Source organism: Gossypium arboreum, chromosome 10 (assembly GCF_025698485.1).
Source record: "Gossypium arboreum isolate Shixiya-1 chromosome 10, ASM2569848v2, whole genome shotgun sequence".
Classification (NCBI taxonomy): Eukaryota; Viridiplantae; Streptophyta; class Magnoliopsida; order Malvales; family Malvaceae; genus Gossypium; species Gossypium arboreum.
Window position 1 is genome coordinate 105,795,058 of NC_069079.1, and position 26,723 is coordinate 105,821,780.

General features: G+C 35.0%; 1 protein-coding gene across 1 annotated transcript; it reads right to left on the reverse strand.

Moving 5' to 3' along the window:
* Positions 1-7,849: 7,849 nt before the first annotated feature.
* On the reverse strand, positions 7,850-8,847 carry LOC108487807 (uncharacterized). The gene is made up of 3 exons (XM_017792160.1): positions 8,446-8,847; positions 8,185-8,358; positions 7,850-8,053 (listed from the first exon to the last, which is right to left on the reverse strand). The coding sequence occupies exons 1-3, from the start codon at positions 8,845-8,847 to the stop codon at positions 7,850-7,852; spliced, it is 780 nt and encodes a 259-aa protein (XP_017647649.1).
* Positions 8,848-26,723: the final 17,876 nt, after the last annotated feature.

Genomic DNA, 26,723 nt, shown 5'->3' on the forward strand with positions numbered 1-26,723 from the left:
GTGAGTGTGTAGGACACCAGTCGCAGGTATAAGGACAGGAGACTACCTGCGATGTTGCAACACGGAGCTTGGATGTCACAACACAGTAAACAAAGTATCCAAAAGGAGCAGTCTTCCTTTGATGTCACAGCACAGGCTAGAATGTGTCGTGACATCGATATGACGAGGACACTTAATGAGCCAAGGGTGTTTCCATCTTCACAATGACCCTTAATGCAATATTGTCAGTCGAATTAGGCCAATGATTAGTGGCCAACCCTAGGTCTATAAATAGAGTTGTTCTGGACACTTTAGGGACAAATTTTACTTAGTTTTATTTTCACTTTCAGTTGTAATTTAGATTTTCTTTTAGTTTTAGTTTTTCTTTCAGTTTTCTATTTTGTTCTTCACGAGGATCAGATTGTAGTATCATCAACTCTTCAACGGATTATTGTTCGCACGTTTATAATTATATCAAGATTTTTCTTATCTTTGTTTTTTTTTTATCTATTCTTAATGTTTATATTTTCCATCAATTGCATTGTGTTTGTTAAATCCATAGGGAACTAATCTGGTAAGGGAGATTAACGAGTGGATGTGGGATTAATTAACGACTATGTAGGGTTTCTTAGCGGAACAGCTCATTGGGATAGGAAAAACTTAAAACTCTAGGCTTGATGACCCTAAAAAGTTATACAGGTGGGAATAAACTCGAAATCGATATTGTTATCCGTGAAAACCTTACCCCAATCCGGTTTGGAATATGACTTTAAGAGATAAGTAATTATTGTTGACACATTAGGTTAGTGGAAGGCCGAGAGGCTCTGCTAGGTTAATGACTAGTTGATTTAATAGAACCCAAAATAGGAGTTAATTATGAACACTGGAGCGAGTTAGTCTTCTATCATTAAATCTAATAAAATCTGCAATCTATCTCCACCATAGTTTTTATTAATTTTTTATGAAATAGGTTTTCTCATCACCTAAGGATTAATCATAATATAGTTTAGTTAAAGTGCTAACTAGACGATTAGCGTAGAAGTTAATCTTAGTTTAGTCTTACCTCGCTTGGGTATGATCCTCGGAGTACTCCAATACTTCATTGTAAAACTATATTATTGTTGGGAAATGTGCCTATATTGTAGTAAACATATAATTATTTTTTTATATATTTGAACAATGAATAATTAAATTTCACATTTCACTGTTATGTCAGTTGTATTTCTGTCTTTTATATTTGCATGCATAATGATGTAGCCGTAAACCAACTAAAAATTCGACAAAGGCAAGTGCACCTATCAATTAATACTACCGCCATGGTGAGAAAAGATATCGTTCCCTAGACTTCATCTATCATTATCAATCTAAATTATGCAATTTCTTCACTTAGTATCTTGATCCGTAGAAATTCCTAAATTATGCTAATATCTTTCTTCGAAAATAAAAGCAACTGACTCTAGGTTGATTAATTGAAATTTCTTTCTAATTAAAACCTCTATTTTCGAGTTAACTAGATCTATGGACCCCCTATTAGATTTTACTGTAATCTGGTAGATTTATGCCATCTTATTTCTAGGATTGCATGCAACTCCACTTAATTATGCTAGCTTTACTCTTAAACAGGGTCTATTCCTCCTCTGATTTAAGCACATCAAACATGGATTAATAGTCTAGAAATATCAAACTAAGAATTAAGAACACATAATTGAAAACAAAATCCAAGTATTTATTGCTTAAAAATAGAAATCAAATAATATAATCCATCCTAGGTTTCATCTCCCTAGGTATTTGGAAAATTAGTTCATAATAGCAAATAAAAACATCTCAAAGATAGTATAACCACAAGAAATAAAGAAACTCATAATAAACTTCAAAAAAATCAAAAGGAAATCTTCAATCTTGATGGAAATCTGTTTCAGAGTCAGTTTCAATGGTGTTTTTTGAGTTGTTTTCTTTAATATTCTCTAACAGCTCACTCATCTCTTTTTATTTTTGTTATATATAGGTCTTAAAATGCCCGAAAAACCTAAAAAATGCGCTTTCCCACAAGTTTGGAATGCGATTCATGATTTTCACATCGTCTGGCACATGGCCATGTGGTAGCTCGTGTGGCTCACAAGGTCATGTGCCTAGCCCGTGTAGCTCTTGAAACTTATTTCAATTTTTTTTCACTCGTTTTTACTTCTTTTGCTCCCAAATGCCCTCCTAAGTACAGAAACATGAATTTAATGGATTAGGAGCATAAAATTCACTATTTTAAATTGAATAATCATCCAAAAACACATTAAAAATGAGGCTAAAATATGTTATATTTATCACTTATCACATAGCAAAATTACGACAAACAAATATTAGCTCATTGATTGTCTAAGTTTGAACTGATGATAAGTTGCACTATAAGAACATTTACATTGCAAGAAAGGTAACTTACTTCGGTAGATAATATAAACAAGTCCGTAATCCTGTAAAAGAATCAAAGTGAGCATTTGATTCAAATACTAAAAAGGATTATTTTGTTGACTACAAATCCAATTACGAAGATGGTTAGTCTTGGCTATTGGAGCAGTTGACTCCACGAGAAAAGACATAGATGTATTTATTGGCAAAATGATACACTGGACTAGACCCAAGATGAATTAATTCTTAATTCGTTTGTGAATTAACTCACTTGTGACATTCATGTTGTGATTTACCTAAATCTTGAGTTAGTCATTGACCATGCGTATGTAACTCATGTCCTTTGATATAAGTGGAGGCTTATGCTTTAAAGATGATAGAGACGATAGCCGATATGTCGGGTACATGACTTGTGTATGGCATGACTTTACTAGCAACAGTGGAATTCATAGCTCAATTAAAGAGTTAACAATATCCTCTCATTGACATTATGTGGATTGATAAATATGGAATGTGGCCACAGGTTGTTAGTTCTCGAATGAGCAATTTATCACAGCCATTTGTTGACAGTGGTCATATTAATCATTAAGAAGACACAACAGTGACAATGATATAAAATAAGATTGTATTGAATGAACGAATTTAACTTAAAGGAATCAAGGATATCATATAAGGGTAACACACACATGACTAGGTCATTGGAAAAAGTAGTTGGATGAATTGTTTTTGTAAAGAGTATACAATAAGGAGTTTTCAATCATGGTACTTCTTGTGAACTGACTCCATGATTAAGTAATTGTGAATTATCTGAATGATGCTTCTGGACATAATTGCAATTACTAGAGCCTAATTGTATATGTCTGATTGGTCTCTCTGCTAGCTCAACAAAAGCTCAATCGGATTGCATTTGAATTATAAGAAAATTCTACGACTTTGAAAATAATTTAATTGAGTCAATTTATTCAATATAGAATTAAATTGGGCTATCGTAAGAATTGTTCACCTAGAGAATTTAATTAAATAATTTTCTTGAAAAATTAATTTGAAAAATCTAAGTGATTTTTGGGAAAATTAATTTTGATCAAGTAAAATTAAATTAATCAAATTAACTAAAATTAATATGATATTTTTGGAAATTAATTTTCAAGTCAGACAATTGGCCTAATAGGTACTTGAACTTGAAAGTTGGACCTGAGATCGTAAGTTTGGCTCGAGAGCTTGAAACCGAGACGAAAACCCAAAAACTGGTCGAACCGAGCCTGGTATGTGAAACCAGGCTGACGATCCAGCCAGCTGGACTGGACCAGTCAGGCCGTCATTGGATTGGACCGATCGGTCTATAATTTGCCTAGACCAAATCGGTAAAAACCAAATAGATTGAGGTGTCGGCGGCTATGACAGTGGCATTCCGGTGGTCAAAAAATGGTTGGCAACAGTAGGTCTTCGGTGGTTGATGGTGGTATTCGTTCTGGTTACCCCATTCCCTCATTGGTCTCTTCTTACCATCACCCATTTCTAGTGGTCCATCCTCTGAATTATGCTCCACATCTATTCGATTCCATTTTTATTTTCCATAAAATTTGTGTCTCCTTCTAAGTTCAACTCTAAGACCGGATCATATTGAGTTATAGCATCACCATAAGTCTCCCTTACCCCCTCACATCTTAACCATCTGCTACTCATTGTCATAGCTTTCCTTAATTAGGCTCAAATCAACAAATCCCATCCCATTTCCACTTCTTTCAACACGTTTGCCATTCGGATTTGACAGAATGAATCGTTGTGTCCCAAATGACCACAAAAAAAGCAAATAGAGTAAGTGTTTCATACTTGAAACTAACAAACTAGCATTTACCTAGGGCAAACATAAGATTCTTCTTTCTTCTAAGAGGATGCCTAACATCCACTTTTACCCGGATCGGCATATAATTGTTCAAACCCCTCTCTAAATTTTCAGTATCATACTCTAGGAATTCCCCCCACAAAATCTCCCAATTGTTTTGTTATATGCTCAGAGAAAAAACTTGGTGGTAATTCATGGACTTGTACCCAAAACCTTACATAAAGTAGGGGTGCTTTTAGAGGATTTTCTCCATCCACCAATCAATGAGTCAACAGAAGATGATTATTGAGGATCCAAGGATCACCATTTTGCACCCGATCTAGATCCATTTTATGAAATAAATGAAATAAAAAACGTTTTTCTCCCATATCTGTAATTTGGACCCCTCTCACCGGGTGCTAGAGATTAGCCACAGTGCTTCTCATAGTTAGAAAGCACCCTACTAAGAAACGATCATAGTTCTCCTTTACATGCTCATCCTTATTTTGGATCTGTAAGATCTCCTTCTCCTCATCATCCAAAGAAAGATTAGCCAAATAATTTTCCATACAGTCCAAAATCAATCAAAAAAGATTATCAGCTCCCCATCACCACTGTCTCAGAAACAAATAAAAAAAGAAGAAAAAATAATAATAATAAATAAAAACCCTAAAATTGAAACATGCTAGAATTGTAGACTCTTTAAAAACTATTATAAACAAATATATTATTAGTGTGTTATTTCATTTAAGTTGTTTTAAATTTTAAATTATAGTAAAACCTCTATTTTTCTTAGCTCGAATGGTTTTAAACACTTGCTTTATGATTTGGTAATGTTTTTGTATGTGTTCAATGTCTCGAAATGATTTCTAATAATATTTGAATCTTCATAGACTTTACCAGTTTGATTTAAATAACATTAATATGCGACGAAACATATATTTTTACCAAAGAAAATTTTTTGTTTAAACTTGAGAGTTTCCAATAGCATCTCTCATTCGTACCATATGTCAGAGCGGGTAAGGTGTGTTACATGGTGCCATTTAAATTTTGATGGAAAATAACCATCTATGGATAAAGAAATAAATTGTAGAATGTAGAAGAAGAACGACATTGCAAGATACAAGGATATAGAATATAAAAGAAGCAACCAAGGTTCTAAGAACCGAACCAGTGGTCAAACTGATCATTCCACCAGTTTGCTAGTTTGATTGGCCCGTCTGATTCAATTAAATAAATCATTAAAAATTTAAAAAAACCGGTTCAACCGCTTAATGCAATCGATTCGTATTGATTCCCAAGTCAACTAGTCTAATGACTTTCTCCAGGCTAATATCCCGATTGATTGTCAATCCAACCAATCCAATTGACATGTTCGATTTGATTCAAACATTATTAAAAAAATGAACAAAACCCTAAAAAAAATAAGCATAGATTTGGGATGGGCTTAAAAAGTAAGTCCAAAAACATTTTGGATGGATTGATCTAGATACCCATCCAAATAACTCTAGTCCAAAAGAAATTTTTAATGAATTTAAGATAATAAATAAAAATAATTTTGGTAAATAAAATATTTTCAAATAAAATGTAATTTTTCATAAAATATAAAGGGTATCATGTTTATACAACATATATATATATGTAATATATATTATTTTTAAAAAACATATCGATGAATTCAAAATGATAGATCAAAACATGCTGATATCAATATGCACTAATACCAATAAAAAATATATATGGTACTTTGATTCTAGTGCTTATAAATATACCTTTCTTGCTATTACAAATTAAAGAATTAAATTATTTGCAGCTTAATTACCAATTTGATTGATTTTATTATTTATATTACGTAATTCACGTCCCATTAGCAAATATTTGAATTCAAGTCCTGTAATTATGTAACCTTGATTTGGTTGTTTTAATTATGTAATATACATAATAAATATCATTTTCTAAAATCAGTCTTCAATTTAATATTAGTTAATATTGGATTCACGTCCAATAATTTGATAAAATTAAATCATATTAAGCTAATATCACATAATACAGATTTCATTTTATATTTACAACAACATTTCCATTTTATTTAAAGTGAAATGTAATGTGGCTAAGCTATTGAAGTTTTCATAATTCATAAAGTATTAAAACTGCTTTGGGCTCCAGAAATTGGGCCTTCATTGAATTTGGACTTGGATCACTATTACCTAAAAATTTAAGGACCCAACTAAAACAAAGACATTTTCAACAACTCAATTTGGTCTTTCAGTTAAACCAAATCTTTAATTCAATTCATCAAACCATTTTAAAGATATTGAAGCTCAATTATTGCAAAATTTTAACTCAAAATGTCAATAAATAAATGTTCTTTAAGAAAATAGTAAATCATAATCAGATATATCATAAAATATGTATTTTATTAAATGGTATAAATCATATATATTAGATTAGATTAGATTACAAGGTCTAAAGATTACATACACAACTTAATGGGTAAATATTACTATTTTTTTATAAATTTAAATAAATAAAATTTAATGTCTTAAGTAAAATTTGAAATGGTTAGATGATTTTTGAAATTTTTTCTCAATAAAATAAATATATATAATTATCATAAACCATAAATAATACTATAATGAATATAAATATTATATAATTTTATGTAAGATAACTAGATAAATAATTTTTATTTTTTTATTTTTTAAAATCTATAAAATATTCACAATTATTGTATAAAATTATTAAAAAGATAGTATTTTAATTTCTTATTTTAACATATATTTGTCTATCTTCTTGCTTTCAATTATTTTTCTATGTCAGCAATTATTTTAATTTTAGTATTAAATTAAAATAAATTACATTTTAATTAATACATATTGGCTTGACACACGACCGTGTAACGTCGACAGTGTTATTTTATATTTGTTGATTTTCGAGTTTCTCGTTACACACCTGGAGGTTTTCTAACGTGAAATCAACAATCGAGTACTCCCACACCTAAATCAACAGTTAACACAACTTAAATCAGTAACGGTTTACAAATTTACATGAAAGTCGCTCACACATAACTAATTAAAACCCTCCAAAACGAATGTCCCTTATAACGAATCGAACTAATTAGATAACACCCTCTCAAATTAACACCACAACCACAGAATTTCTAGAAATCCCTAAACGTCCAAAGACCACTTTCAACAAAAGAATAACAAAAATAATCAAAACCTTACCTTTTAACGGTTTGCAGCCAACAAAACAGGGATTAAGTGTTACAAAAAGAATTTATCAAATCAAGAAAATAATAAATCTTTAATAGTGCAAAAGAACTAAGCAAAAAGGGTGAAACAAATTAAGAAATCGTGGAATTTGGAAAAGAAGAAAAAAAGAAACAGACTTCAAACCAAAAATTAAAAAATTATATAGAAAATTGAAGGAACGAGGGGGTATGGAAACGTGCCAATCTGTTTTGGTTTTTGGGAATTTAGAAAAATAATTAAAATAATTAAAATAATAAAAGATATTAACCACCCAAACAACCTAATTTTTTTTTTAATTCTTACACAATTCAAAACCCAATCAAACTCTACCATCAGGCGATTCAAACAATAATAGCAAAAAAAAAGGCCAAATTGCTGATTCAAAGAGATGTGGATACTATTGTTGAATCAAGTCCTCAAGTTTCCACGTAGCTTCCTTAGTGCCATGATTCCGCCACGGAATCTTTACCAAAGGAATGGAATTCCCTCTGAAGACTTTAATGTCTCGATCCAAAATCTGAATCGGCTCTTCCTCAAATGTCAAAGCTGGTCTAACGTCAATCTCCTCAACAAAAACAATATGAGATAGGTCCAACCGATACTACCTCAACATGGAGACATGGAACACACCATGAATACAGTTCAGCTTTGGAGGTATCTCTAATTGATAGGCGACTGGTTCCACACGTTTCAGAATCTGATATGGCCTAATGAACCTAGGGTTCAACTTGCCCTTATGTCTAAACTGTAGAACCTTCTTCCAAGAGATACTTTAAGGAAAACATAGTCCTCCACAGAATACTCAATATCTCGCCTCTTTAGATCCGAATAAGACTTCTGTCTATTAGAAGCCATATTAAGCCAATCCTGAATCAGTCTAACTTTATCCTCAGTCTCGGAAACCAACTGAGAACCCAAAACCCGTCGCTCACCCAACTCAATCCAACACAACAGAGTACGACACTTACGACCATACATAGCCTCGTAAAGTGCCATTTGAATACTAGACTGGAAACTATAATTGTAGGCGAACTCGACTAATGGCAGAAACTCCTCCCAACTACTTCGAAAATCGATCACAAAATTTTGAAACATATCCTCCAGTATCTGAATCACCCTATTAGATAATAAAGTATTGAAGTCTAATCTTGAACCCAAAGCCTCGTAAAGCTTTCTCCAAAATCGAGAAGTGAAATGAGGATCTCTATCAGAAATAATCAAGACAGGAACCTCATAAAGTCTCATGATCTCAGAAACATATAACTTAGCTAACTTCTGAAGGGAGTAATCTATCCTAACAGGAATGAAGTGGGTAGACTTGGTCAATTGATCCACGATAACCCATACAGAATTCTTCTTAGTGGGTGTTAAGGGCAACCCACTAACAAAGTCCATAATCAACCGTTCCCATTTCTATAGGGAATCTTTATGGGTTGAAGTAAACCTGAAGGCAATTGGTGCTCAGCCTTAACCTATTGGCACGTTAGACACTGAGAAACAAAATATGTTACCTTCCGTTTCAACCTTGACCACTAGTATAACTCACGCAAATCACAATACATCTTGTTTCCATTGCGATACATATCATATGAGCTACTATGTGCTTCCCACAGAATTGACTGCCTCAAATCAAAGTCGTTAGGTACATAAACCTATCCTCAGAAACACAAAACTCCATCACTGTTCAGCCCAAAATCAAGCATACTATCATCCTCCACCTAATGGAATCGCAGAACCAAATAATTATCCTCCAACTGTTTAACCCGAATCAAATCAATCTAAGTCGGCTTAACTTGTAACTCGGCTAACAGACTCCCATCATCAAACAGACTTAGGCGAACAAACATCGCCTATAAATCAGACATTGCTCTACGACTAAGAGCATCAGCCATCATATTGGCTTTATCGAGATGATACTCAATAATACAGTCGTAATCCTTGAGCAACTCAATTCATCTACGTTTTTTAAGGTTTAACTCATTATGAGTAAGGAAATACTTGAGGCTCTTGTGATTGGTGTAAATGATACACCTCTCACTATACAAATAATGCCTCCAAACTTTTAAGGCAAAGACAACCGCAGCTAACTCAAGAACGTGCGTAGCATAGTTGCACTCGTATAACATAAGTTGTCAAAACGCATAAGCCACTATCTTACTGTCTTGCATCAGAACACAACCCAAACTAACATGTGATGCATCACTATAAACCACAAATTTTTTACTGAATTTAGGCTGTATCAGAACAAGACTCTGAGTTAGAATGCATTTGAGCTTCTTAAAACTTGGTTGCTGCTTATCGATCTAGACAAATGGGGTGTTCTTACGCAACAACTTAGTCAGATGAGCTGCAATAAATGAGAACCTCTCGACAAACCTCTGATAATAACCCGCTAGCCTAAGAAAGCTACGGATTTCAGAAACATTTCTAGGCTATTTTCACTCAAGCACAGCCTTGATTTTCTTAGTATCAACTCAGATCCCTTCAACAAAAACCACATGACCCAAAAAAGTTACCTCTCTTAAACAAAATTCGTACTTGCTCAACTTAGCGTAAAGCTATTTCTTACGGAGTATCTAAAAAATTACTCTAAGATGTTCATCATGATTATCTTCAGTCTTAGAGTATACGAGAATGTTGTCAATGAAGACCATAATGAATTGATCCAAAAATGGTTGGAAAACTCAGTTCATAAGATCCATAAATGCAGCCGGAGCATTTGTCAAACCAAAAAGCATGATTAGAAGCTCGTAGTGCTCATATCGAGTCTTAAAAGTAGTTTTATGAAAATCGAACTCCTTAACCTTAAGCTAATAATACCCAAAACAGATATCTATCTTGAAAACTAAAAACCCCCCACGGAACTGGTCGAATAAGTTGTCGATCCTCAGAAATGGATACTTATTCTTTATCGTCAATTTATTCAGCTGACGGTAATCTATACACATCTTCATAATACCATCATTCTTTTTTATAAATAGAACTTATGCCCCCCACGGAGACACACTAGAATGGATAAATCCTTAATCGAGGAATTTTTAAAGCTGAGCCTTTAATTCCATAAGCTCTTTCGGTGTCATACAGTAAGAAGCAATAAACACTAGAGCTGTACCCGGTAGAAGCTCGATACTGAACTCGACCTCCCAATTCGGAGGCAAACCTAATAACTCATCGGTAAAATATTCGAAAACTCTTTAACCGTCTGAATATTCCTAACAGATAAATCCATAGAACTAGAATTAAACACGTAGGCCAAAAATTCCTCACACCCTTTATGAACCAACTTTTTGACCACAAAAGTAGGGATTACATTAGATAACTAATCCCGACGCTCACCGATCATAATCACTTCTACGTCATTCTCAAATATCAGAACTTCCCTGTTAGTAACACAATCCAAACTGACTCCATGCTCCATGAGCCAGTCCATTCCCAAAATCAGATCGAATTCCCCAAATGGTAACTCCATTAGATTAGTCAGAAACACAACCCCTAGTATCTCTAACGGTACATTCCTATATAGTCTATTAACCCGAACTAATTAACCCAACAGAATAAGTACAATAATCTCTCCAAAAGTGCTCTAAACAAAAATCCCCAAATTTACAGAAACAAAACTAGCAATATAGGAGTGTATTGATCCTATATCTATTAATGTAAAATATGGAGCAATATGAATTAAAAATGTACTGACGATAACATTTTTGGTATCTCTACCTTTACAATGTCTAGCAGCATATACTAATGCAAGCTGCCTCGCCTTAGTCAAATTAGCAACTCTGCCCGATGCTCTCTAACCTCTCTCTAAACCATTACCACCCTTGGCCAGACCGCGGCCCCTAAGCGATTGTTGAACTGCCTGCTCAGGCTAAATAAATCCCAGAGTTAGAGCTTGCATCTTATCATAACACAGTGGACAATCCCTGATACGGTGCTCTATCGACCCACATTGCAGACAAGCTCCTAACATCCTCCAACATTGGCCCGGATGGCGTCTACCATAATCCCTACACGGCTAAACCAGAGTAAGAGCAACTGGACCTCAAATCTCAGAGTCTTATCAGATTTATCCCATTTTTTAGGCTTCTGAATAAAACTAGAGGGCTCCGAATCCCTCTTATTCTTACCTCTCATAAGGTCTCTATTTTCGCGTTCAACGCGCTTAACCTCATCAGTAATTTTTTTCTTTTCCACCAAGACGACAAAAACTCGCTCCCTCTGCGAGCTATCAGAACCCTCAGATTATCCCTCAATCCTACCTCGAAGCAAATGCACTTTTCATAATCAGTTGTGTAACATCCCGAAATAGGGCCTAGTAGGAATAGTGGTTTTGGGACCACAAATTCGACATCAAAATATTTATTTTATGATTATTATGAGGCCTAGAGTATGAGACTATGCATGTGTTAAAGTTTCATGAAGAAATTCTTTAAGTAAGATGTCCAATTAGAAATTAGATACTAAATTAAATAAATTACAAAACTTAAATTCTAGAAGCAATTTGTATGAAATTTCTTTAAATTATAAATTATAAGGTCTTGGAGAGAAATTTTCCCAATTTCTAAGTTTTTGGACAAAAATGGGCTTGCATGGATGAAAATTTAAAGAAAGGGCATAAGGGCATTTTGGTTATTTGGCATTTTAATGAAATAAAATAGGAAAAAGAAGGCAAAAACCAACCATTTTCTTCTCCACGACTGCCAAAAATTGAAGGGACACCATAGCTAGGGTTTTCAACATTTTCAAGCTGAATAGTAAGTGCTCCCAATCCCAGTTTTTAATGTTCTTTGTATTTTTAAAATTCCAATAGCATCTCTCTCCATTTCTACCCATGTTTCATGCTAGGGTTCATGTTTAAAAATTTACCCATGCATGAGTTACTTGTATTTTGATGGTTTATGGAGGAATATAAAAGTTGGGTGAGTGTTAAACATCTTTTTCTAGGTGGTTTTCATGAAAAACCCCTAAAAGGACCTTTTTGCAAAAGGTGTAAAATATGTGGTAGAAATGAGAAATAATGGAAAATGTGGGCTGCCATAAGAGGGAAAAACATTCGGCTAGGCTTGGGTAAGATAGAAATTGCACGCATTTCATTATACGAGCCTAGGGACTAAATCGTAAAAATGTGAAAGGTTAGGGGCAAAACGGTCATTGGGACCGGGGTGGAATTTAGACTTGAAATGTATAATGTGGAGTGTTAATGATTTAATTTTGTTGTAATAGACCCCGAGGAACAAATTCAGAGGTCGATCAAGGAAAAAGAAAGGTTTTAGAATAACCGAAACATAGCACCGAAACGAATACCAGGTAAGTTCGGATAACTTAAAGTAAACTCCTAATATTCCTAATTATATGATTTGTGAATGAATGATGATTGCATTTATTGATAGCATAAGATTTCATGAAATGCATTCCTGATAATGATGTGTTGAAAAATTGTCTCGGTTGAGGTTAAAAAGGGAATTCGATGGATAAACCATGTTTTACATGTGTAATGAGATCCTGCATGTCTTGTAGAATAGATTTAGCCCAGACGGGTAATTCGCTGATCTCAATTATGAAAAGGATCTAGCCAGGACGGGTGTTCCTTTGGATGATTGAGCCTCCCGAAGAATACATGTGCATTATGGATTTAGCCCGGACGGGTAATCCAATCAAGGTCCAATTTAGCTTTGGTGGTAATTGATTCAAGCTCATTAAAGCGTTTTTGCAATAAGGATTTAGCTCGATGGTAACCCGGCATCACCTTATGAGTTTACTATATGGGGGAGTTAGCCTGGACTGGTAATCCTGCCATAAGATGTGAGGTTTGCGGGAGTGCACACCTGAAGTGATCATCCTTATGAATTGACGGTTAATGGATATTCCATCGAGATTTCCTAGACACTCAATGGGATTAACATGAAATACATGCACAAAATGAAATGTTCAATGATGAGCTCATCTAAGATAAATTACATGGTGCCTTGTGATGTGACTAACTCATTGGCTGAGTGCATGTGATAGGGAACCATCTCATACTTGTTGGTTTCTTTATCTATTATGGATGTATGCTAATTACTTGGTAAGTTTAATTTCCAGTTATTTGAGCTTACTAAGCATGAAAATGCTTACCCCTCTCTTTTCCCTGTCTTTCAGAGCTCGAAGACTCGTAAAGGTTAGAAGAAGGTTGGAGAGTCAACACACTATCAACTAGTTCAGCTTTGGTACATAGATACTTTATTTTGTTCAATGGCATGTATAGGTATTTTTGGGCCATTGTGTCATATGTCTCATTTGGCTAACAATGTAAAGGCTTGAATGTTATGTCTATTCATTTTGTGTATGGCCTTGATATATGGCCTGTATTGGTGTAGGTTGCTATCCTACTTATCATGCAATTTTGTTTTACTTGTTGAAATGACTACATTGTGTATTATGAATGGATACATTAAATGTGACCAATTCATTTGAAATTTGGAGGATCACAATTGGCAATAAGTTAAAAGACGATCCAAATTCGATATTATGATTAATGAGACTATAATCTTTAATACAAAAAGGTAACCTAGTATGTGCAAAATCAATGATATGAGGTTTACATGCAATTGACAATTATGATAGAACTTGAGTGAGATTAGGGTATGTTATATATTAGTTGAATTTATAGATGAGAGTGAGAAATTGAGGGTGACTAAAGGCTTGAAAAGTAGCCAACAAGGCCCATACGGGTAGACACATAGGCGTGTGTCTAGACCGTGTGTGACACACGGATCGCCCTTGGGCGTTTGGTATGACCGTGTGTCCCCTGCACCTAAAATTTTAAGTCAGTGTCGAACACGGGCATGTGTATTGGCTGTGGGAATCTAACAGAATACTCAAGTTTTAGACACAAGGTGACCACACGGGCGTGCCCCAATGCACACGGGCGTGTGTATGATCTTAATACGGGCATGCGAGGTATTAACCTATAAGTTTTCCACAGATCTTTAGTTTTGTCCCGAACCTTTCTCAATGTTTGTTTAGGGCCTTGTAGGCCCAAAATTAGGACACTACAATGGCCCAAACTTAGGACACTACAATGGCTCAAAATTGGGACACTACAATGTTAGTGAGTTTGTTTTAAGTTGAAACGAAATTTTATAACCCGTATTTTCTGTTTATGCTTGTATATATGTCCAGTAACGCCTCGTACTTATCCCCGATCTCAGGTACAGGTAAGGAGTGTTACATTTAGTGGTATCAGAGCTACGGTTTAGTCAGTTCTAGGACTACCGTAGAAAGTATTGGATTTCACTATACAAGCCATTATTTAAACATTGATAGTGTGACATCTCTTAACTGTTTAAATTGTTTTTGAATATGGTAAATATCTTCCAATCAAGCACAAGATGAGTCTGAGGGAGCCGAGAACCATGCTCCAGCTTTCGTACATCAAACTATTTCTATTAGTAGTAGAAGGTCTATGTCTGAAGGCCGGGAAGAGGCCAAGGCCGCCTTCTTCGAAATGATAGACGAGTGGTTTGGGGATTACTTGAGGAATCGCCCCAACATACGACGACCTCCCCCACCCCCTAACCAACCTAATGAGGAAGTACCACGAGGTATGGTATTTATGAGAGTTGGTAAAGCCCCTGCAGACAAGCTTAGAAAGTATGGGGCTGAAGAATTTAGAGCTAAGGTTGATGATGATGCCGAAAGAGCCGAGTTCTGGCTTGAGAATACTACACGGGTATTAGATGAACTGTCGTGCACACTTGAGGAGTACTTGAAGTGTGTCGTGTCACTCTTGAATGATATTGCATACCACTGGTGGAAGACTGTAGTGCCAAAGGAAAACATTACTTGGGAATTTTTCCAAGTAGAATTTAAAAAGAAATACATCAGTCAGAGGTTCTTAGACTCAAAGCGAAAGGAGTTCCTGGAACTCAAACAAGGGAACAAGACTGTAACAGAATACGAGAGAGAGTTCGTAAGGCTAAGTCAGTACGCAACTGAATGCGTCCAAACTGAATCGAAAATGTGTAAAGGCTTCGAGAAAGGTCTAAATGAGGAAATCAAGTTATTGATCGAAATCCTTGAAATACGGGAGTTTACTGCATTGGCTGATCAGGCCAAGAAGGTCGAGGAGCTTAATAATGAAAGAAAGCAAGCTAAGAGAGAAGCTCGATTTTCGAGCAAGAGGTCCAACAGTAAGACGCTCTCATTTTCAATGAAGAAATTAAGGAGCCAGCATGAACGTTCCACTTCATCGGTAGGATATTCGGGTAAAGCGAGAGGCTCCAAACAACGAAATCAGAAGTCTTCCTCCCCGATGGTGACTAGTGTGGGGAGTGTAGATGACCAAAATCTGAAGTGTAAAAGTTGTAACAAATTTCACTCTGGAGAGTGCCGAATGAATAGCATTTCAAATGTGGTTCTCTTGATCACTTTCTCAGAAACTGCCCAGAACGAAATGAAAAAGAAATGGAAGTGATTCCGTAGTCGAGTATCCCATTACTCGAGGTAGACCTCTGAGGTACCCTGAAAGTTCTAGTGGCAGTTGAGTCGAGGCTAAAGTCGCTGTAAAATTAGAGGCTCGAGCCCCGGCGAGAACATACACAATTGTGCTTGAGAGGAAGCCTCTGCTCCTGATGTTATTACGGGTACTTTTTCTTTTTTTAATACAAGTGTTATTGCTTTAATTAACCCAGGGTCGACGCATTCATATATTTGCATGAGATTGGTGTCTAGTATGAACATACCTGTTGAACTTACGGAATTCATCATTAGAGTGTCGAACCCACTAGGCAAATCAGTCCTGGTTGATAAAGCCTATAAAAATTGTCCTTTGACGATTCAGGGTTATTGTTTTCCGGCTGACCTTATGTTGTTACCTTTTGATGAGTTTAACGTAATACTTGGTATGGATTGGTTAGTCCTGCATGATGTGATTGTAAATTGTAGTAGTAAGCATATTAAATTGAAATGCCCGGATGATGAGATTTTACAGGTTGATTCAAGAGAATTGGGTTTGTCGCTGGCTGTAATCACGGCAATGGTCGCTCAGAGATATATGATGAAAGGGTATGAAGCCTACCTTGAATTTGTATTGAACACTAAGGAAACAGAGTTAAAGATTGAGTCTATGTCGATAGTATGTGAGTATCCAAATGTGTTTCTAGAGGAATTACCCGGACTACCCCCTGAAAGAGAAATAGAGTTTGGCATTGAATTGATACCAGGGACAACTCCTATTTCAATTGCTCCATATAGGATGGCACCAACTAAACTGAGAGATTTGAAAGCACAGTTGCAAGAGCTGACAGATAAAGGTTTTGTAAGGCCGAGCTTTTCACCTTGGGGTGCTCCCGTTCTATTTGTAAGGAAGAAAGATAGTCCGATGAGGTTATGCGTAGATTACCGCCAACTGAACAAGGTAACTATCAAGAATAAGTATCATTTACCAAGGATCGAAGATTTATTGGATCAGTTGAGAAGAGCCACTATGTTCTCTAAGATAGACTTGAGGTCCGGCTATTATTAGCTACGAGTTAAAGAATCAGATGTACTTAAGACAGCTTTCAGAACGAGGTACGATCATTATGAATTTCTCGTCATGTTGTTTGGGTTAACGAATGCACCGGCCCTATTTATGGATCTAATGAATAGAATCTTTCAGCCATACTTGGATAAGTTTGTCGTTGTGTTCATTGACGACATTTTAATTTATTCTAAGGATGAGACGGAACATGCGAAGCATCTGATAATGGTTTTGCAAACATTACGGGAGAAACAATTATGCTAAGTTTAGCAAGAGTGAATTTTGGCTCCGAGAGGTAGGATTTTTGGGTCACATTGTTTCGGGTGAAGGCATCTGAATTGATCCAAGCAAGATCTCTGTTATTGTCGATTGGAAATCGCCTAAAAATATAACCGAGGTTAGAAGCTTTTTGGGATTAGCTGGTTACTACTGAAGATTTGTGAAAGGATTCTCCATGATAGCAACTCCAATGATAAGGTTGCAACAGAAAGATGTTAAATTCGAATGGACAGATAAGTGTTAGCAAAGTTTCGAGAAGTTGAAAACATTGTTGACTGAAGCTCCACTCTTAGTATTACTTGAGTCGGGAAAAGAGTTTGTAGTCTACAATGATGCATCCTTAAATGAACTAGGTTGTGTACTCATGCATGATGGCAAAGTGATAGCTTATGCTTCGCGGCAGTTAAAGCCACACGAGAAGAATTATTTGACACACGACTAAAAACTTGCCACTATTATTTTTGCCTTAAAAATATAGAGGCATTATTTATACGGTGAGACTTGTCGTATATTTACGGACCACAAGAGTTTGAAGTATTTGATATCTCAAAAAGAATTAAATTTGAGACAGCGGAGATGGTTAGAATTAATTAAGGACTATGATCTGATCATTAACTATCACCTGGGAAGGGCAAATGTGGTCACCAATGCGTTGAGCAGAAAATTCTTGTTTGCTTTGAGAGCCATGGATGCTCGTTTGGCATTGCTCGATAATGGTTCAGTCTTGGCCGAGCTAGAGGCTAGGCCGACATTTCTTCAGGAAATCTATAATGCTCAAACTAATGATGATGACTTGCAAGCAAAAAGAACTCAATGTGAATCAGGTATTGAATTAGATTTTTAGATTGGTTCTGATGGATGTTTGATGTTTAGAGATAGGGTTTTTGTACTCAAGGACAATAAGCTTATTCGAAAGATTTTGCAAGAAGCACATGACAGCCGTTTGTCAATTCACCCGGGAAGTACCAAGATGTACAACAATTTGAAGAAAATGTACTGGTGGAACGACATGAAAAGAGATATTTTCGAATTTGTATCAAAATGCTTGGTATGTCAGCAAGTTAAAGCTAAACATCAAGTACCTTCAAGGTTGTTACAACCTGTGATGGTCCCCGAATGGAAGTGGGACAGAGTTACCGTGGATTTCGTGACAGGATTGCCTTTGACTCCAAAAAAGAAAGATGCCATATGGGTTGTAGTGGATAAGTTGACGAAGTCAGCTCATTTTATTCTGGTAAGGACAGGTTACTCTTTTGATAAGTTGGCCGACTTATACATCCCTGAGATTGTAAGGTTGCATGGAGTACCACTGTCGATTATTTCAGACAAAGACCCGAGGTTCACTTCGAGATTCTAGAATAAATTACAAGAAGCCCTGGGTACGAATTTGAGCTTTAGTACATCTTTACACCCTCATACCGATGGTCAGTCTGAACAGATATTCAGATTCTCGAGGATATGTTGCGATGTTGTATTCTCGAATTTCAGGGTAGTTGGGAAAAATACCTGCTATTAGTAGAATTTGCCTACAACAATAGTTTTCAAACAAGTTTGAAGATGGCACCTTATGAGGCCTTATATGGAAGAAAGTGCCGAACTCCATTATATTGGACAAAACTTAAGGAAAGTCAGATTCATGGAGTTGATCTGATTAAAGAAACTGAAGAGAAAGTTAAAGTGATACGAAATTGTCTAAAAGCGACATCGGATAGACAAAAGTCATATGCTGATCTGAAAAGAAAGGAAATTGAGTTCCAAGTTGGAGATAGAGTATTCTTGAAAGCATCTCCATGAAAAAGGGTGTTGAAATTTGGTGGGAAAGGCAAATTGAGTCCGCGATTTATCGGACCGTACGAGATCACCGAAAGAGTTGAACTGTTAGCCTATCGTTTGGCATTGCCACCCGAACTGGAAAAGATTCATGATATGTTCCATTTATCTATGTTAAGGTGATACCAATCCTCTCATATGATTTCACTGACTGAGGTTGAAATTCGGTCGGACATAACCTGTGGAGAATAACTGGTTAGGATTTTAGCCCGTGAGATTAAACAATTGAGGAATAAAGATGTGGCTATAGTAAAAGTTTTATGGCACCGACATGGTGTGGAAGAGGCTACATGGGAGCTAGAAGAAACCATGAGAAGCCAATATCTGAATCTGTTTACTGGTAAGACTTTCGATGACGAAAGTCCCTAAGGGGGAGAAATGTAACATCCCGAAATAGGGCCTAGTTAGAATAGTGGTTTCGGGACCACAAATCCGACATCATAATATTTATTTTATGATTATTATGAGGCCTAGAATATGAGAATATGCATGTGTGAAAGTTTCATGAAGAAATTCTTTGAGTAAGGTGTCCAATTGGAAATTAGAGACTAAATTGAATAAATTGCAAAACTTGGATTCTAGAAGCAATTTGTATGAAATTGCTTTAAATTATAAATTAGAAGGTCTTGGAGAGAAATTTGCCTAATTTCGAAGTTTTTGAACAAAAATGGCCTTGCATGGATGAAATTTTAAAGAAAGGGCTTAAGGGCATTTTGGTCATTTGGCATTTTAATGAAATAAAATGGGAAAAAAAAGGCAAAAATCAGCCATTTTCTTCTCCATGGCTATCAAAAATTGAAGGGACACCATAGCTAGGGTTTTCAACATTTTCAGGCTCAATAGTAAGTGCTCCCAAGCCCCGTTTTTAATGTTTTTTGTATTTATGAAATTTCGGTAGCTTACTCTCTCCATTTCTACCCATGTTTCATGCTAGGGTTCATGTTTAAAATTTTACCCATGCATGATTTCCTTATATTTTAATGATTTATGGAGGAATATGAAAGTTGGGTGAGTGTTAAACATCTTTTTTTAGGTGGTTTTCATGAAAAACCCCTAAAAGGACTTTTTTGCAAAAGGTGAAAAATATGTGGTAGAAATGAGAAATAATGGAAAATGTGGGCTTCCATAAGAGGGAAAAACATCCGGCTAGGCTTGGGTAAGGTAGAAATTGCATGCATTTCATTATACGAGCTTAGGGACTAAATCGTAAAAATGTGAAAGGTTAGGGGCAAAACGATCATTTGGGCCGGGGGTGGAATCTAGACTTGAAATGTATAATGTAGAGTGTTAATGATTTAATTTTTTTATAATAAACCCCGAGGAACAAATTTCAGAGGTCGATCGAGGAAAACGAAAGGTTTCGGAATAACCGAAACACAGCACCGAAATGAATACCAGGTAAGTTTGCATAACTTAAAGTAAACTCCTAATATGCCTAATTATATGATTTGTGAATGAATGGTGATTGCATTTATTGATAGCATAAGATTTCATGAAATGCATTCCTAATAATGATGTGTTGAAAATTTGTCTCGGTTGAGGTTAAAAAGAGAATTCGATGGATAAACCATGTTTTACATATGTAATGAGATCCTGTATGTGTTGCAGAAAGGATTTAGCCCGGACCGGTAATCCGCTGATCTTAATTATGAAAAGGATCTAGCCCGGACGGGTGTTCCTTTAGATGATTGAGCCTCCCGAAGAATACATGTGCATTATGGATTTAGCCCGGACGGGTAATCTGATCAAGGTCTGAATTTAGCCTGGACTGGTAATTTAGATCTGAGCTCATTAAAGGTGTTTGTCACAACAAGGGATTTAGCTTGGACTGGTAATCCTGGCATCACCTTATGAGTTTACGATATGAGGGAGTTAGCCTGGACTAGTAATCCTGCCATAAGATGTGAGGTTCGCGGGAGTGCACACCTAAAATGATCATCCTTATGAATTGACGGTTAATGGATATTCCATCGAGATTTCCTAGACACTCAATGGGATTAACATGAAATACATGTACAAAATTAAATGTTGAATGATGAGCTCATCTAAGATAAATTACATGGTGTTTTGTTATCTGACTAACTCATCGGCTGAGTGCATGTGATAGGGAACCATTTTATACTTGTTGGTTTCCTTATCTATTATGGATGTATGCTAATTACTTGGTAAGTTTACTTTCTGGTTTTTCGAGCTTACTAAGCATGAAAATGCTTACCCTTCTCTTTTCCCTATCTTTCAGAGCTCGAGGACTCGTAAAGGTTAGAAGACGGTTGGAGAGTCAATACACTATCAACTAGTCCAGCTTTGGTACATAGATACTTTATTTTGTTCAATGGCATGTATAGGTATTTTTGGGCCATTTTTTCATATGTGTCATTTGGCTAGCAATGTAAAGGCTTGAATGTTATGTCTATTCCTTTTGTGTATGGCCTTGATATATGGCCTGTATTGGTGTAGGTTGCTATCCTACTAATCATGCAATTTTTTTTACTTGTTGAAATGATTACATGGTGTATTATGAATGGATACGATAAATGTAACCAATTCATTTGAAATTGGGAGGATCACAGTTGGCATTAAGTTAAAAGATGAGTCAAATCCGATATTGTGATTAATGAGACTATAATCCTTAATACAAAAAAAGGGTAACCTAGCATGTGCAAAACCAATGATATGAGGTTTACATGCAATTGACAATTATGATAGGACTTGAGTGAGATTACGGCATGTTAGATATTAGTAGAAGCTATAGATGAGAGTGAGAAATTGAGGGTGACTAAAGGCTTGAAAAGTAGCCTAACAAGGTCCACACGGATAGACACACGAGCGTATGTCTAGGCCGTGTGTGACACACAGATCACCTTTGGGCGTTTGGTATGACCGTGTGTCCCCTGCACCTAAAATTTTAAGTCAGTGTCAAACACGGGCTAGACACACGGGCGTGTGTCTTGGCCGTGTGAATCTAACAAAATACTTAAGTTTTGGACACGGGGTGACCATACGGGCGTGTCCCAAAGCACACGGGCGTGCGAGGTATTAACCTATAAGTTTTCCTCTGATCTTTAGTTTTGTCCTGAACCTTTCTCAATGTTTGTTTAGGGCCTCGTAGGCCCAAATTGGGACACTACAATGTTAGTGGGTTTGTTTTGAGTTGAAATGAAATTTTATAACCCGTATTTTTTGTTTATGCTTCTATATATGTCCAGTAACGCCTCGTACTTGTCCTCGATCTTGGGTACGGCTAAGGGGTGTTACAAGTTGATACCATACCACGAGTATATTGCTCAATTTTAGAAATTTAGCATTATATTCGGCCACAGTCTTATCTCCGTAGGTAAGGCTCATAAATTAACGTTTACAAGCATCCACATAACTCACCCCCACATAATTACTTTGGAAAGCGCTCTTAAATTGATCCCAAGTTATTTGATCCAGTTGAGTACCCTCCTCAATCGTTAACCACCACTGATATGTCTCATCGTGAAACAGAGATATTGCACCCTTTAATTTCTACTCAGGGGTGCAGTCGATGTCATTCATAATCCTCTCTGTGGCCTCCAACCAATATTCGGCCACAGTTGGGGCAACTCTAGTGACACCTCTAAACAATTCAAAACTGTTTGACCGGAGTCGTTCAGTTACCGACCCACAGCTCTCAAAGCCAGAATGGGGCCTAATGACCCTCTCAAAAACTTTCAATGTGACTTGAGACAATGCGTCATCCCTAGTCGAGTGACTTTGAGACCCAGTCTCAGCAGTAGGTGTAGTTGGTGTCTCACTCGTATCCAAATTTGGTATACTGCCCATCGAGGACTACTCAGCTTGAGCCCCTCTACGGCGCCTACTGCGTCTACGGGTACCGAGTCCACGTGATCCCCGAGTGCTCATTGTATATAATATCTACATTACAAATTTTATGTATCAGTTTCAATATTTATTAGCAGATTTTTTATGCTTAAAAGTTATCAGAAGAAGTCTCAGAGATATTTCAGTCTCTGACTATCACAGTACAGCTCTAACCATTTCAGTGTTTTCTAAACTAAGGTTTTTCTAAGTCAGAAGTACTTACAGGATCGGTGCTGGATACTCGGTTATTCACAGAATTATTTTTCAGATTCGTGCAACAATAAACTTCACTTGTATAAACAATTTTCACAAAAAAACAATTTTGAATCCAAAATTTCACAGCCTGAATTTTGAAACCTAGCTTTAATATCACTAAATGTAACACCCCAAACCCGGCCTAGACGTTACGACTAGATCAGGAAGTGTTACATAATTGTTTAAAAATTCAGTTCACATGTAATTTTGAATTCTGTTTTGAATTCTTAAAATTTTGAATTATTTGAAACATTCCTTGTCTAGCCATTTTATTGAAAATATTGTTTACTTATATTATAAAAATCATAATTTTGCAGCGGAAAATTCTTGTAAATTTTTTTTAAATGCTTTCCTTATTGTTTGAAATTCGTTACTTTTTCAGGAAAAAAAATATTTTATCAATAAAACATTTTAATAACATTTTATGCAAACCAAAAATAAAAACCTCAAAAACAAACCAAACCAGTCAAAAAGTCCAAAATTTAAATAATTAAAATAAATGCAAGATCTTTTATAATCTAGTTCTCGTTGCATCGACCAGCCTAAGTCTGAGGATTACATGAAAATATTAGTTAAACAGAAAGTGAGTTTTCAAAATTGAGTGTATAACGACTAACTTAAAACAGTTAAAGCATATCAAACAGATTTAACAATAACATAGTCTTAACAGAACAATATAGATATAGATATATTTTCCTGCCCCAATCTGCTACACATTATCTCCGACTATTCCAACACACCATATAGGGTATAAAACACTCATCCAACCCTACACACCACCTAGTGTCGTTTAAGACACTTACAGAATAATTGCAGCTGCGCTGCCAGATAAATAGGTGCATTATTGCCTTTTCAGATACACTTACTCTACATAGTAAAACCCATCCCATTAATAGATACAGTACATATCAATAATTAGTCATAAGCATAGTACATACATATAGCATAACTGATGCACAACATATATTGTACTTTTACTGGTTTTCCTATAGACCGTTACATAATTTACTCGTCATATGACGTTTCAAATATAGAACAAATATCAGAACTAATGTAAATAGTTGACTTTTTTTTTTTTATATTTTTCAGTCCGTTTAAGCACATACCCCCTACGAAAGGCCTACGGTCGATTGGAACGACGTGAATGACCTTAGGAAAAATTTTAGAATTTTGGGCCCACACGTTTGTGTGGCCCAAATGGCCAGCCCGTGTGGTTCACATGGCCTCACACACGTTAGTGGGGTCCTCATAGCCCAAATGGCCTAGACCGTGTGTTACACACGGTCCAGCACACTTTCTGTCACACCTAAACTTATCACACAGCTGTGTGTCGCACACGACCTATCACACGGCTTGGCACATGGTCATGTGGCGTCGACAGTGTTATTTTTCGACTTTCACCTTTCACTGATTTTTAGGTTTCTTGTTACACACTTAGAGGTTTTCTGATGTGAAATCAACAATTGAGTACTCCCACACCTAAATCAACAGTTAACACAACCTAAATCATTAACGTTGCAAATTTACACGAAAGTCGCTCACACATGATTAATTAAAACCCTCCAAACATATTGAGAACCCTTACCACTTAACAGACAACAACTACACGAATTTTAAGTCGCTAGAGGATCACCAATCGTCTCTCAAATATCCCCTATAACGAATTGAACTAATTAGATAACACCCACTTGAATTAACACCACAACCACGAAATTTCTAGAAATCCCTAAACGTCCAAAGACCACTTTCAACAAAAGAATAACAAAAATAATCAAAACCTTACCTCTTAACAATTTGCAGTCAACAGAACAGGGATTAAGTGTTACAAAAAGAATTTATCGAATCAATAAAATAATAAATCTATTATAGTGCAAAATAACTAAGCAAGAACGGTGAAACAAATTAAGAAATCGTGGAATTTGTAAAATAAGAAAAAGGGTAACAGACTTCAAACCAAAAATTAAAAAAATATATAGAAATTTGAAGGAACAAGGGAGGTGTGGAAACGTGCCGTTCTGTTTTGATTTATGGGGATTTAGAAAAATAAATAAAATAATTTAAAATAATAAAAGATATTAACCACCAAAACAACCTGATTTTTATAAGAAAAAATTTATCAAGTTTCCTAACTTAAACCATTGAAATAGATACTAATTATAGTAAAATCTAACAAATTAAAAATTAAATTTTTGAGATGTTACAAGTTTGATGTAAATTTAAAACTTCTAACTATTTGTTTTATGTAAAAGAAATTCAACCATTAAATATATATTAATATATAGAGTATTTTAGACCGTATAGTAGAGATATTAGATTAATTTGAAAATTTATATATATGACAAGTACAATTATATTGATAAATTCATCAGTTGGATCGTTAAAATATTAATCATATAAATAATTATGAAAATGTGTAAAACTACTTTAGTTTTTACATTATGTAAGTGGATCCTCCCAAGATTATAGGAAGGATTCACTTACACCGTGTAAAAATTAGCTTCCATTATTATTTATATGATTAATATTTTAACGATCTAATTATTATATTTTATAGTTTATTCATGTAGATCATGCATGTCAAATTTGATGTAAATTTAAAACTCCTAACTATTTTTTTTATATATAAAATCAATCGTTGAATATATTAGAGGATTTGCTTACACAAAGTGTAAAAATTAAAGTAGTTTCACACATACGTATTATTTATATGGTTAATATTTTAATGATTCAACCATTATATTTTATAATATTTTCATATAGATCATGTATGTCAAATTTGATTGATTCTTGACCAAAAGTTGATGATTCCTTATTCTAAATTAATATTTGTGGAAATAATTTTATGCCTTGTTGTTTCCAAATTATTTTATTAAAAGATTCTTATAAATTGTCCATATTTATAATTTTTAACAAAGTTTGACTTTTTTTATCCTTTTTCTAAATTAAGTAAAATAGACATTATGAATAATATATAGTTTGTAATTAAACCTTCAAATATATTACTGTTGATGTGTGAGAAGTTAAGTAAGATAACTGAACAACATTCTAACTACTTAAGAACTAATTATTTCCTTATTTATGTCCATACATGACTATAATACCCTTGTTTTATTAGTATATTTTATTAAATTATAATGAAATATTACATTTTATATAAAAAATCAGTAAGTTTAAACCAAAAAAAAAAATCTAACATGTGGGAATCCAACATAAAATTATCTCACAAAATGAAGACATAACATGTAATAGATTTGAGATTTGATTTTGAATCTTATCCTTTGCAATTTTTTTCTTATTTTTAGTTCAATAATAATTGAGATGATTTAACTTTATCCTTTTTTTATTATTTAATCTAATAGAGTTTTACAAACTAAATTAAAACGATTGCATGAGAAACCAATGATCTAAGCAGTTCGGTATATACATCTATTTTAAAATACTTTACATTAGAATAAAGTAAAAAATTAAAACAAAAATGATTTTAAACTTATTTTTAAAAAAATTTATGAAAATTTATTCTTACAAAATTAATTCATACAGGTAAGAAAAATAGTATAAA